Genomic DNA, 13,093 nt, shown 5'->3' with positions numbered 1-13,093 from the left:
TGAAGAAGGGCTGAAGTGACCCCCTATCCTGGAGAACGGGCTTTGCTGCTGCCAGATTGCACTGTGTGCTCAAACCTGCAGGGACAACCCGCGGCCATCTGTTAATCCCAGGTGTGTACACGCCACAGCTCTGCCGGCAGAGATAGTCTTCTCCTGGCTCCTCAAACACACTGGTCGCCTGACTCGGTGTGTGTGGGGGTTGTTAAAATGGCATGTGGGTGTGCTTCCCCATCTCTTCTCCCCTATCGTCCGTCATTGTCCCTGTTATCAAAGGCTTAGGTGGTAAACGGTGTATTTTTTATTCACTATAAAAATAACTGGCTGGAACAAGGGACAATTCAGTCCCAACTTCACAGAAACTGTTCCTGCTCTTCACTTAAACCCAACATGTCCTGACACATGGTGCAGTATAAGCACCTTCCCCAAGCTCCTGTCTTCTCCACGGGAGAAGGTCCTTCTGGTCATTTTGAATTCCTTCGTGTTTGTGAAAGGAGTGGTTATGTGTGTATATGAAAAGTAGAAGTATATTCCTTCAGCCAAGGAAATCTTGGGGTTTTATCACCCTACCTGATCAACCATGAGCATCCCAAGCCCAGGCACCAACCCTTAGTGTTTCTCTTTGATTTGCAAGAAAAGATTTGTCCCAGGATTTAAGGACCTCTTGGGAATTCTTGGACTCACATCTGCCCCAGTTTGTGCAGCCAACCCAGGCTCCAGATCTGGTCTTAACTGGCACAGATGCTCACAGCCCGGAGCTCAGCTCCTGAGAAGGGGTCTTCCCAGAGCCCGTGGATGCATGACAGCAGCCCATGCGTCTTCAGGCCCCCTTGGTCATACCCAAGGCTTCCCCTCCATGCACCATAGAGCAGCCTCTGGACAGGCCAAAGCAACATGAGCTGGCTCAGAAATGCTGGGAATTGACCCACAGGAGCACAAGCCCATCCTGTGTGTTGTGCCAGTGCCATGCCCCGACTGCTTCAATCCAGCCTCCAGACTGTGCTTCCTGGGAGCACTGGGGGTCATGCACATGAAATGCTGGAAGGGGATTATTAACAGGGCCAAGGTAGCCTGAACTGACTCAAAACCAGCACCAGCAGTGGCCAAGGGTTGTCACCTTTCCCTTTGAGCAATGAGCAGGAGGAGGGCAGGCAGCTCCGACACCCCTTGCAGCTGGAAGAGCCTGATGACAAGCTGGCTAAGCCTTGAAATGGGAAAAACTCTTTCCCCTCCTCTGGAGCACACGGACGCTCATAACTCACAGGCCCATCCAGACCCAGGGGCACAAAGAGGTGCCAGTGGACTCTGCACAGGAGAAGTTGAGGCTGTGGCTTCAGGTACTCGGAAATAACGATCCTGTGACAAGGTGGAGCCCATCCCAACCTCTCCGAACTGTGGTCCAGACCTACTTCTCTGAGAGACTGCACAAGATCATTTAGGAGCAGGGTTTTTCCACTCTTGCCCCTTTGAGATGAACAGCGTACTTGAGTGATGGGAGGAAGGGTGACAGGGTTGGATGGAGGAAGCAGACATCTGCTATCCCATAGAGCTGCTGAAGAAGGAGATGGGGAGGGCACCAGACCATGGGGAGGGCTGAGCAGCAGCTTATCACTGGCTCAGTGTCATTTATTCTCTCCCTGGAGCTGGAAGGGATCCGGCAGCTCTTCCCAATGCATCCTTATGGTTTGAAAGTCCAACCTTCTCCAACAAAACCGTTACAATTACTGGGGCTGTTTAAGGAAAAGAGAAAAAATCCACGCAAAAAAGGCATCCTGACCTCTGCTCTTCCACCTTTTTTCCTGAAGCAACATTTCCTGAGGATTCTACACACCAATAAATACCTAAAAAACCTCCCCCACCTGTGATACATATCCTCTGATAGAACCTCCCAGCCCACCAACAAAGACTTAATTTTCACAACTGAGCAAAACGAGGCCATGTGGGTTTGGTGTGGGTTGTCCACTTTACTCTCCTTCCCAGGGCCTGACATTTGGCTTTCAGCAGTTCTATGGGATGGTGGGACACACTCCAAAAAGCCCTCCAGAAAGGTTTGCTTTCAGTAACAAACACAAAATATTTTTATTAATAAAACAGTTACTGTGTGTTTTACAATGCAGTCTGAGGGACAGCTTGTCACCATCACAGGGGACATCTGTGGGGCCCGGAGCCACACGGTGCATCAGGCACTGCTTTGCCACTGGGCCACTGTCAGTAGGCAGGTCCCATGTCGCTCACCATCAAGCTGGAACTGAGAGCCATGCCTTGCCTGGAGGGTTGCGGTCAGTGACTGGGCAGCAACAGTAGCCTGGACCCAGGATCAGCCTCCAGAAGGCACAGCTTGCTGCTCCTGTAACTACGGACCATCCTCCTGCTCTCCCCACTCCAGCCCCATCTCCTCATCCAGCTGCTCCCAGCCTCATTCTCCCTTCTTCCTCGGGTCCCAGCTTGCTCCCCTTTGACCTTGCCCCACCTGCCACAAATCCAGCTGTTGCACCCTTGCCTTTCTCCCACGCTCCTCCTCTTGCTGTGCTGTATGGCAGCCGGGGGGGGCAGGACCCACAGCTGGGGAGGCGGTGGGACCCACTCCCACAGCCCGAGACACAGCAGGCTCTGGTGGATGTGGTGAGTCCCCAGGCTCTCACTTCTTATACAGGTTTATACCCAGATGTATAGAAGTGCAAGTCCAGATCCCTCTGCACAGCTTTACCTGAAGATGTAGTAATACATGTCCCAAATATCCAGAATTTCTTGCTGTGAACAGGTGAGGACTTTGAAGGTATGTAAATAGAGAGCTAATTATTTACATTTGTATTTTTATGTGGGCAACAGGATATTATTTTCCCAAATCTCACTCCCTCGATCAGCAATCTAGGCACTTCTTTATCCAAACAAAACAAGCTTGGCAAAGTTATTAATTGCTCAGAACAAGATCTTTATTGATTAGTGTAAGGATCAATCACTTTATCTACGGGCAGCCCTGTTAGACCTGCCTGTGACCGGGGTATTTAGCTAAGAGATATCTGTCCTGGGCCCTGGGGAGTTTCACAGAGGAGTCCAAGGTCTCTCCAGTGCTTTTAAAATTACGGCAGGTGGTGGAGAGAATTCAGATGAGGTGAGATGGAGAAGGGCCCCTGTGACCTTCCCTGTAGCTCCAGCAGTCACTGGTGACAACCACCCCCCCCCCCCCCCCTTCCCTTCAAGGGGACTTTGTGCTTCTTCCTAGAGAGACAGGGCGGGGAAGCTTTCCTGAAAATCTCTGGAGCATGCCTCAAGGGTTACGCCGTTTGCAGACCCCTGGGGTTAAAATGAGGCAGCACCACCTTTTGCTGCATGGGTTTGACTCCCCAGGAACTGCCCTGATTCCACCCAGGCCCGGCAGCACGGACAGCCTCTCGGAGTCTCAGGGCTCACCTTGCAGCGGGGCTGCGCTGGTGGGGTTTATCTAAGCCACAGCCTTTGGAAGGGAGGTGCACTACCAGGCTCGGATGCCCAGAAAGCCTTCCTAGCCAGCTCTAACCCCTTCACATTTCTGTCTGTATTCGCAGGGGGGTGGTACCTCTTGGAGAAGTCCCTTGCAACCAGGTATCGCCTTTCATCCCCAGTTTCAGGAAAGTCGGACAGCGCCACTCACCCCGCGCGCCCCCTCCCCCCCCCATCACCTTTTCTTTGCCTCCCCGTTAAAAATAAACAACACATAAATACATAAAATTGCCTTTTGAAAAAAAAAGAGAAAACCGAAAAGGGGCAGGGGAGGGGGGCTGCAGCTGGAGCCGGCTCTGGCAACCCGCTCTAATCTCTTGCAAACCCCCGCTATCAAAGCTTGGATCAGCATATCTAATGTAAACGAGCTTTCACACATAAATAACGTGCCACATCTGGCTATTTGGTTTTTATAGCGTCTTAGCTACCGAGCGATTTATAGAGGGCGAGCTTGTTAAAGAGCAGCCCGGGCTCGGCCGAGGAAGTTGCGGGCTGCCCCGAGGCGGAGCGGGGTGGGAGGCGGGAAGGAGCGAGGTGGGAAGGAAGGAGCGGTGGGCGAGGGAGGATTTGGGCAGCGCCGTGGGGGGGGGGGGGGGGGGGGAGCCGGAGCCCCCGCGCCGGCAGAAAGCGGCTTTTCCGCATCTTTGGGGAAGGGGGGCCGGGGGGAGGGCTCTGCCCCCCGAGGGAAGAGGGGCCGGCTCAGCGGCAGGGCCGGGGCAGGCTTAAAAGAGCCATCCAGGAACCGGCGTGTTTGCGCTTATAACCAATTTATTACCGCTGAACATATGGCCAGTATTTCGCCTGGCGTCACCCGCCGGGGAGGAAAGCAAACAGACCGGGCGATGTAAAGCCGGAGGAAGGAGCGGCCGCCCTGCACTCGGCGGAGACAATGCGAGAGGCGCGGAGCCGCCGTCGCCGCCGCCGCCCTCAGCCCCCCCCCGCCTAGGGACCCCCCCAGGTGAGCCCCGCCGCGATGGGCAGGGGGGGCGGGGGCTGCCGGGAGGGGGGGATCCGCGCCAGGGACAGCGGCAAAAACGGGCGGGGGGGGGGGGGGAACCGGAGGAGAGCCGGGAGCCGCAGGTGGGAAGGGGCTTGCCGGGAGGGGGACATGGGGGGCGGCGCAGGTAGAAGTTGATACCGAGCGGCCGTCGGAGGAGCGGGGAAAGGGGGGGGGGGGCTCATCCTCCTGCCCCGACGGCGGGGCTCCGCCGCCCCGGCCCGCCCCTGGCCCCGGCTGAGCGCCCGGCCCGGGGGCGCGTCCGTCCCGTGTTCCCCCCACCTCCCCGCCCTGACCCGGCGGCGGGACACTTCTCGGCTGCGACGGCAGAGTCCGCCAGAGGACCGGGAATGGCCCCGGCCCCCGCCCGGCCCTGGCTCTGCCCCGGCTCTGTCCGCCGCGCCGCTCCCTCCGTCTTCACTCCTTCCCTTCCTTTCCCCAGTGCTGCCCACGCCGCGCGTGTGCGCCTCGACTCGGGCCCGAGCACTTGGGTCGGGTCCCCACGGGTGGACCTTTCCCCATCTTTCTCCCGAAAAGAGCCTGACACGCTCCCCCCCACCTCCCCCGCGCAGAGTGTGCGGGCACCGGAGTCTTCCTCGGAGGCTTAACGTGGATCCCGGGCACCCCCACTCGCGACACACACCCACCAGCTACCTGCGCGCACAGCCGGGCTCCCCGCTAAGCCCTCCATGTTGTGCGTGCGGCTGCGAGAAATAAATTCAGATAAGAAAGTGCTCTCGGCCGTAAATCCCCCGCAATCCCACCGGCGAAATGGGTCGGGTTTTCCTTCCCGAGGAGAAACATTTCTGACAAAGCTTAATCTCATTGGGACACGTTTAATCATTAGAGAGATGGGACCGAATGCAGCCGGGGGGCTTGCTGGAGTCGGGGGAGGGGGGCTGAAACGTTTGCCCGGCAAATAAGACAGTTTATAATAGACTGGAAAGGGACGGGAGGCCCGGGGCCGGGCTTACCGCTTTGGGCGGGGGGGGCGGAATTAAATAAGACAAACAAATAGCTGGGTCGGGGGGCTGGGGGCTCCCGGCTTTGTGCTCGCACGCATGGTCTTAACAAACTGCCTCCGCCACTATTGGCAATATTTTCAAAGATCTCATTAAAGTGCATTTATCAAAGCCCTAACATGTGCCCTCCGGCTCTGACATAACCCCGTTAGCCCCCAGGGAGGAGGGAGAAAAATCCCAATTTCTATTACAATTCACCACCTCGGGAGGTTGGTTGGGGGGCAGGCTAGATCTAGATCTACAAATTTATAAGTAATATCGGTGAATTGGAAGGATTTCTCCGTCTTTGAAGCTTCGGGGGGAAAGAGATAGAGTAATCGTGAGACTAGGAAAGCTCATTTAGATTCCTATGTCCTGGAGAAGATTTAATTGTCTGCGGGAGAAAGGCAGGCCGGCGCCGGGATTTTGGGGGGGTGACAGGAGCTTTCTCCTGAGCCTCGATAGGGAAGGCTGGTGCCGGCTCCCTTTCTGTGTGCGGGGGAATCTTCCCCCTTCCCCCACCCCTATTTTTTTTTTTTCTCCTTTTCCCCCAAAACATCCTTAACGCCTTTGTTAATGCCATTTTTCCAGCCGTGAAAACAGACGGGAATTTCACCCCGCAGAAACTCCGAACCCCGCACGTTACAATTAAGTTATTGCAAGCGACTGAGGACTCGGAGGGCTCTGATTCCCCCTGTTTTCAGGAAATACGATTTTTTTACACCCTTCCCTCCCTTTCCCCCCCGGCCGGGATGCCGGTGTGCAAGGTAATCCGGTGGCGTGTGTCCCGCGTCCCCGCTCCCTTTCCCACGGCCCCTCCGAGCCGGAGCCGCCGCCGAGCCGGCAGCATCTCTGCGGAGCTGCCGCTTCACCGCTGGAAAATGCAGTTTAAAACCCTCTGTGCGGGGCTCTCGGAGGGTATATTTAGAAGCGGTAGTTCGATTAGTTATTTCGATTTTGGTTTTGTTTTTTGTTTCTTTATCGCCAACAAAGGATGTCTTCTCTAACGCCGCGGGCCTCCTTTCCCCCGCCACACTTTAAAACAAAGAGGGTGTTGTTTCCAGGGATGCTCCGAAGGTGAAACTCCTAATCACAATTACCAGGAGCGACATGGGCCGCGCGTCCCTTTCCCTATTTATTTCAAGTGTGGCTCATTCTAAGAGATAAAATAAACCTGTCCCCCTGACAAAGCCTTTGTGTGGGCTTCGCTAATCCGCACCAAGGTGCAGTCCTTTTTGTTTGTTTATTTGTGATCTGGAGTGAAGGAAAACAATAGCTCGCACCTTTGGTCTAATCAAACAATAAACTAATCCACTTGACGGCTGTTATCGGAGCTGCGGTGCGGGAACGGGTGAGAGGTCAGTGCGAGCGAACCGCACAGGGAGGGGAGGAATAGCGGGCGACTCCTGCCAAACACCCTTTCCTTCATTTATATATATATTACCTATTATTATATAAAATGAATCTATATGGTATCGCTCGACAGAGAAGGGAATGAAGTCAGGGGCGTCGGTGCCTTAAAACAGAGGGAGAGACGCGGCGTTTTGCGGGGCCGCCGGCGAGAGGAGAAGCTCGAGGAAGCAAGCGAAGGCACCTCGCCGCTCAGAAACACGACCCACGGGCACGCCCGCGGCATCACGAAACCCCGCTCCGCCTGCCCGCCCGGGCCGCAGGGGCTGCACACCCCCCACCCCGCACACACCCCCCCCCCGCTCACCGCGTCGCCTGCTCGCTTTGCGGGTACAGGGCGGCCGGGCCGGGCCGCTCCCCCACTCGTGACCGGGGAGCGCCGGCCGGCCCGCGTCCCGCACACGCCGCTGCCTGCCCGGGCACCGCGGCCGCGGAGAGCCGCTCAGAAGGGCTCTTATCCCCCGCCAAGTGCCTCTTCCCCCGTCTTAAAACAAACAAACAAAAGCTTTAAGGCAGCCAAAATCAACACCCGCCGCTCGTGGGGTGGGGGTGCTCCCTACGCAGCTCGCGAAGGGGTGGACAAACAGCAAAGCGGGAGTGAGGGCAAATGGCGGTGTTTGAGCTACCTGTGAAAGTAAAGAGGTAAACACCATCACCCCGTTCGCAGAGACACTCGGCCTTGAGCGCGGCCAGGACGCCTCTGTCCACGCACCGCGCCGCCGGCTCCCGCGGGCACGTGCAAACCACCCCGCCGAGGAGAGCCCCCGGGGGCAGCGGGCTGGGGGGCCGCCTTCGGCCCTCTGCCCCCCCGCAGGCCCCCTCTGCTGCGCCACACCCTCGCCATAGCGCTGGAGCATCCCCCACCCCCCCACACCCGGCTGGTCCCGCGGGTGGAGCGAGCAGGGCGGCCGCGGGGGGCGGCTGCTGGGCTCCCAGCGCGGAGTGGGGCGAAGGCACGAAGGGTCACGGGGAGCGGCCCCTCGGGCTCTGTCGCGATAGCCGCTGGGCTCCCAGCGCGGAGTGGGGCGAAGGCACGAAGGGTCACGGGGAGCGGCCCCTCGGGCTCTGTCGCGATAGCCGCTGGGCTCCCAGCGCGGAGTGGGGCGAAGGCACGAAGGGTCACGGGGAGCGGCCCCTCGGGCTCTGTCGCGGTAGCCGCCGGGCTGCCGTCGGGTCTTCGCCACGCACACACGCAGCGCAGCTCCGGGCACTGGCGGCGCGGGGCAGCGTCCCGGCCCCGCCACCCCTCCCGACGCCGAAGGGCCCCAGGGGCTCTCACGTCACCCCCCCGCCGGTGACGTCACGGTGCGGAGGGACAGCGGCCTCGGCCCGCAGCGCTGCCCGCGCGTGGGAGCCCCTCCGCTGCCGGGTCGCGGGGAGGCGTGGGGAGGGGCCCGAGGCCCCCGGGGCTTTGTGTGCCCACCGGGGACCATTGTTCCCCGCGGGTTACCGGGCCGCCAGCGCCAGTTCCCCCTTTGCCTCTCAGGTATGGCCGGGACCCGGCCAAAGCCCCGTCCCGACACACCCGTGGCAGCGTGTGGGGCCGGGCCGGGCCCCCCCGAGGCCGTGTCCCACCTCGCGTGGCTGAACGGCCCGGCCTCCTCCCGTGGGCATCCCTCGCTGCCGCCGCCGTCGGGCCCCACGTCGCGAGGGGGTTTGCAAGACGCTCCGTCTGTGTTGTGGCATTTGCGCATCTCTTTGGGTTTGGGCAGGTTATTTTTATTATTGTTGTTGTTATTATTATTATTATTTAAAGGCCGGTTCCTCAGCCCGGCCCGGGGAGCGGCGCTGCCCAAAGGAAGGGGCCGCCAGCCCCGGAGATGCTCTGTGCCTCCCTCCCCGGGCTGGCTGGCTTGGCCTCTGCCAGGGTTTTTTAATTCGGGACATCGTGTCGTCGCCCTGACTCTGTCGCGATTATCACTGTTATTCCGTCTTTTTTTTTTTTTCTTCTTTTTTTTTTCCCCCCTTCGCTTGCCGGGGCAGGAGGGAATTAAAAACCCATCTTTCCCCTTCCGAGCGAACGCTGCCGCCTCCCCCGCTCCGGACAGGCCGAGCAGTGGCGGGGGGAGGGGGTGGGGGTGGGGGGAGACACTAAATCAATCAATAAACCCGAGATTTGCTGGAAATTAAAGGTATATGCGTGATGCGTGTCCCAAGCGCCTCCCCCCGGGGACAGGGGAGCGGGGGACCGCCCGCCCGAGGGCTTCCCTCGATATCGAGGAAGGACTCCGAAATGGATGAAGAGATAGCCATTGAGCGCGGTTGAATACCATGACAACTAGGAACAACCTCAGATTTATTCCCAACAGTTAGGACACATTGAAAGAGGGCGTCAATCACGTATTATTTCGCCGCTGAAATAAATGCAAAAACTGCGCCGAGACAAAGGGTTCCAACAGAAGCCGGACATTTGTCTACATTGCGGACATTGTTTCCAGCTTAGCCATAGGGTTGTATTTGTGTTTGCGCGGGTCCGACCACCCAGGATGTGCTCAGGGGCTCGTTTAAAAAAAAAAAAAAAGGAAAAAAAAGGGGGAAAAAAAATCCCTGGGCATTGTCAGCCACATCACATACTTTATGGGAGGCAGGCTGGGGGAGGAAAGATGGGGGAACGGGGAGGGAGAGGAGGGGAAGGTGCGAATACATTGATCGGCATATCGGAGGATGTCTGAAGGACCATCTTCCTCCTCTTCCCACCACCAGCAGTCCCATTCCCACTCCCTCCTCCTGGAAGAGAAACTCCGTCAACTTTTCTTTCCCAGAAATAAAGGTGGTGGTGAGAAACCCCTACCCAGATTGTAACACCCCTCCCCTCAAACCACCATCATCCCCGGGCACAAGCCCGTCCCGGGCCGGGGTCCGGCTGCGGGGCGGCTGGGGAAGGGGAAGGGGAAGGGGAAGGGGAAGGGGAAGGGGAAGGGGAAGGGGAAGGGGAAGGGGAAGGGGAAGGGGAAGGGGAAGGGGAAGGTCCAGGCCGTGCCCGGCGCGGGTGCGCACGGCCAGAGGTCCTCGGCGGCTACAGGAAAGGGGAAGAAGAAGGAAAATTAAAATAAAAGTCGGTGGCAGACAGATAGAGAGGGAAGAAGTTGGGGAGAGGGGTGGTCTGCAGCCCCGCGCCGGGCAGCGGGAGCTTCCGCGGCCGCGCAGCGCTGCTCCGCTCCTCCGGAGCTCCGCGGGTGCCGACGCCGCGTGTGTGCGCGGGGAACACCTGGAGATCCGGCCTCCCAAAACGCCCTTTTTGGAAAGCAACCCCTTCTTTATCCCCCTCTTCTTCCCCAGGTCCTGAAAAAGAATGAAAACAAGAAAAGAAAAAAAAAATCATTCAGTCATATTTGAAAGTCCTTTGGGCTCCGGCCCATTAAATGAACCAAACGTTTTATTCCCCTGGAAGAAGGAGGCAAAATCAATGAGACCTCTTCAAATAAAGCCCCCCCCCCCCCCCCCCCCCCCGCCTCCCCCCCCCCCCCCCCCAAGTAATCACCTCCCGGATCTCCCCGGGTCGTGACTGACGATCGCATTTTGCCAGTTCGGTTAATTTCGGAGCAAACTAGAATCAATTACTTGCTGTTTAATTTCCAGCGTTCATCCCTAAGCCTCAACCAAAATATTGACCTAGGCGGTTTAGATAAGTTGGTCTCTTGCCATCTGAGCCGCCTCTCGTTTCGGTCCCGCGCGGGGCTTTGAGCGCGTCCCCGCGCAAAAACGCTGCCCCCGGGGTTGCGTGGGAGCGCAGGCTGCGCGGGAGGGGTGGGAAACCGCGCATGCAGCCTCCCTCGCTCCTTCCCCCCCCCCCCTCCATTTTTTCTTCTTTTTCCTCCCTGCTTTTCAACGCAATCGGTAGAAAACACACTTTGGAGTGTGCGGAATATCGGGCTGGTGCAAGGCTCTTTGTATGTAAATACTGTGTTTAAGAAAAAAGAAAATCACACCCTCCCTCTCTCGCTCACACACACACACGCGCGCGCGGAAGGGCCCTCCCCACGCCGGTAATTAACTGACACGTTATACCACTCATCACCAATGGTGGAAGCTCGGAGCTCGCCCAAAACCCGCAATTTCACATCTGCAAACACTGTCTTCATCCACTTGACTTCCAAGACCCGCCCACACGTGGCCAACCTTTCCCGGGTTTAATGTATTTTTTTTCTCCCTCCTCTCGGCAGGTTCATGTGTGGGGACCAGCCTTATATGGACTGTTCGCTCCAGCAATGGCTCGGGTTTTTCAAGCGGCAGGCACGGGTTCGGGGTGTTTAAGCAAGATCCAGAAGTGATTTTTTTTTTCTTTTTTTTTCTTTTTTTTTTTTTTTTTTTTGGCGTGTCTTTCCCCCTTTCCCCTGGAGTTACAAACTATTTCCGAAGCCAGCTGCTGCTCCCGCTCTCTGAATTTCCCCCGTGGCAGAACAAGCCCGTAGAAACCACCACCGCAGAGATCCACCGCTGCGGCCGGGGCTCCGCTTCTTCTTTTGCACAGATCCCTTCGGTTACTTTTTCTATTAATCTGTAGTATTCTATTTTTAATTTTTTTTTTCCCTCCTCCACGCGTGCCGCCGCCCCGCAGCCTCCTCCCCCGGCTGCCGGGTGTCGTTGTCGCCGGCTCCGCGTGTGTGCCCGTGACACGGCGGATCGGCGAAGCTGCTCCTCCAACTTTCCTGCCCTAAATTTGGCCGGAACATGTCTCTGACCAACACAAAGACGGGTTTTTCGGTGAAGGACATTTTGGACCTCCCCGATACCAACGATGAGGACGGCTCCGCCGCCGAGGGCGGCGAGGAAGAGAGCGAGGCGCCGGAGCCGCCCAAGAAAACGGGAGTTTTGGGACAAACCCCCTTGGACACTGTTCAGACGCTGCCTTTGAAGAGCCCTTTCTATGATAATAGCGATAATCCCTACACGCGCTGGCTGGCGAGCGCCGAGGGCATCCAATACTCCCGTGAGTACCGCGGGGACGGGGCAGCGCCGCGCCGGGCTGCTCCGCGCCCGCGGGGGCTTCCCCCGGCGGTGGGGCGATGGGGAGGGAGGGGGGTATGGGGGAGGTTGTACTGGGGGGGGGGGGGGTGCCGCTCGCCACGGCTGGCTGAACCCCCACCGGTGCCTCCATCCACACCCCACCCCCCCCCCCGCTCCTCCTCGCTGGGGGAGAACCCCCCGGGGCCGGGCGGCGGGAGGGCTGCTGCGGGGGGGTGGGGTGCGCGCAGCGCGGAGCCCCCCCCGCTGACGGAGCGGTCTCTCGGCCCGACTCTCCGCAGTGCACGGGCTGACGGCCGGCGGGGGCGGCCAGGACCCCTCGGCCAAGTCACCGGAGCCGTCGGCCGACGAGTCGCCCGACAACGAGAAGGAGACGGCGGGCGGCGGGGACGCGGGAAAGAAGAGGAAGAGGAGGGTGCTCTTCTCCAAGGCGCAGACCTACGAGCTGGAGCGGCGGTTCCGGCAGCAGCGGTACCTGTCGGCGCCGGAGCGGGAGCACCTGGCCAGCCTGATCCGCCTCACCCCCACCCAGGTGAAGATCTGGTTCCAAAACCACCGCTACAAGATGAAGAGGGCCCGGGCCGAGAAAGGTATGGAAGTGACTCCTCTCCCCTCCCCGCGGCGGGTGGCCGTGCCGGTCTTAGTCAGGGACGGCAAGCCCTGCCACACGCTCAAAGCTCAGGACTTGGCAGCCGCGACTTTCCAGACGGGAATCCCCTTCTCCGCCTATAGCGCCCAGTCTCTACAGCATATGCAATACAACGCCCAGTACAGCGCTACCAGCAACCCCCAGTACCCCACAGCACACCATTTGGTACAAGCTCAGCAATGGACTTGGTGAACGCTGGAGGGGAGCGCGCACACACGCACACACTGCACACACACACACAGACACACAAAAAGGAAGAAAAACAAAAATAATAAAGAGAGAGAGAGAAAGAGACAGACTGATGCTCAAAAAATAAAATCAAAACTGCGGGGGAAGGAATGGAGAGGGAAACGCTATTATTATTATTATTATTATTGCTATTATTATTATTATTATTATGGTTTCTTTTCCCTCTCCCGTTTCTTTTCCCCTCCATTTTTTGGCGGGGCTCGGTTTCATTTCGGGGGGAGGCGGGGGGGAAGGGAGGGGAGGTGTTTTTGTGCGTCATTGTTTACAGAAATTTTTGCGCCATTCAGAGTGGTCCTGTCTACCTACAACTAAAATAAAAGGGGGAGGGGGGGCGGTCGTCAGAAT

At 58.2% G+C, this 13,093-nt stretch overlaps 1 protein-coding gene across 1 annotated transcript; it reads left to right on the top strand.

The window, feature by feature from the left end:
• Window positions 1-3,979: 3,979 nt before the first annotated feature.
• NKX2-2 (NK2 homeobox 2) lies at window positions 3,980-12,752 on the top strand. Its single transcript, XM_074820592.1, has 4 exons — window positions 3,980-4,011; window positions 4,271-4,435; window positions 11,049-11,815; window positions 12,132-12,752. The coding sequence occupies exons 3-4, from the start codon at window positions 11,557-11,559 to the stop codon at window positions 12,689-12,691; spliced, it is 819 nt and encodes a 272-aa protein (XP_074676693.1). The 5' UTR covers window positions 3,980-4,011; window positions 4,271-4,435; window positions 11,049-11,556; the 3' UTR covers window positions 12,692-12,752.
• The last annotated feature ends 341 nt before the right edge of the window (window positions 12,753-13,093 follow it).

Source organism: Strix aluco, chromosome 3 (assembly GCF_031877795.1).
Source record: "Strix aluco isolate bStrAlu1 chromosome 3, bStrAlu1.hap1, whole genome shotgun sequence".
Lineage (NCBI taxonomy): Eukaryota > Metazoa > Chordata > Aves > Strigiformes > Strigidae > Strix > Strix aluco.
This window is presented reverse-complemented; position numbering and strand designations above follow the sequence as displayed.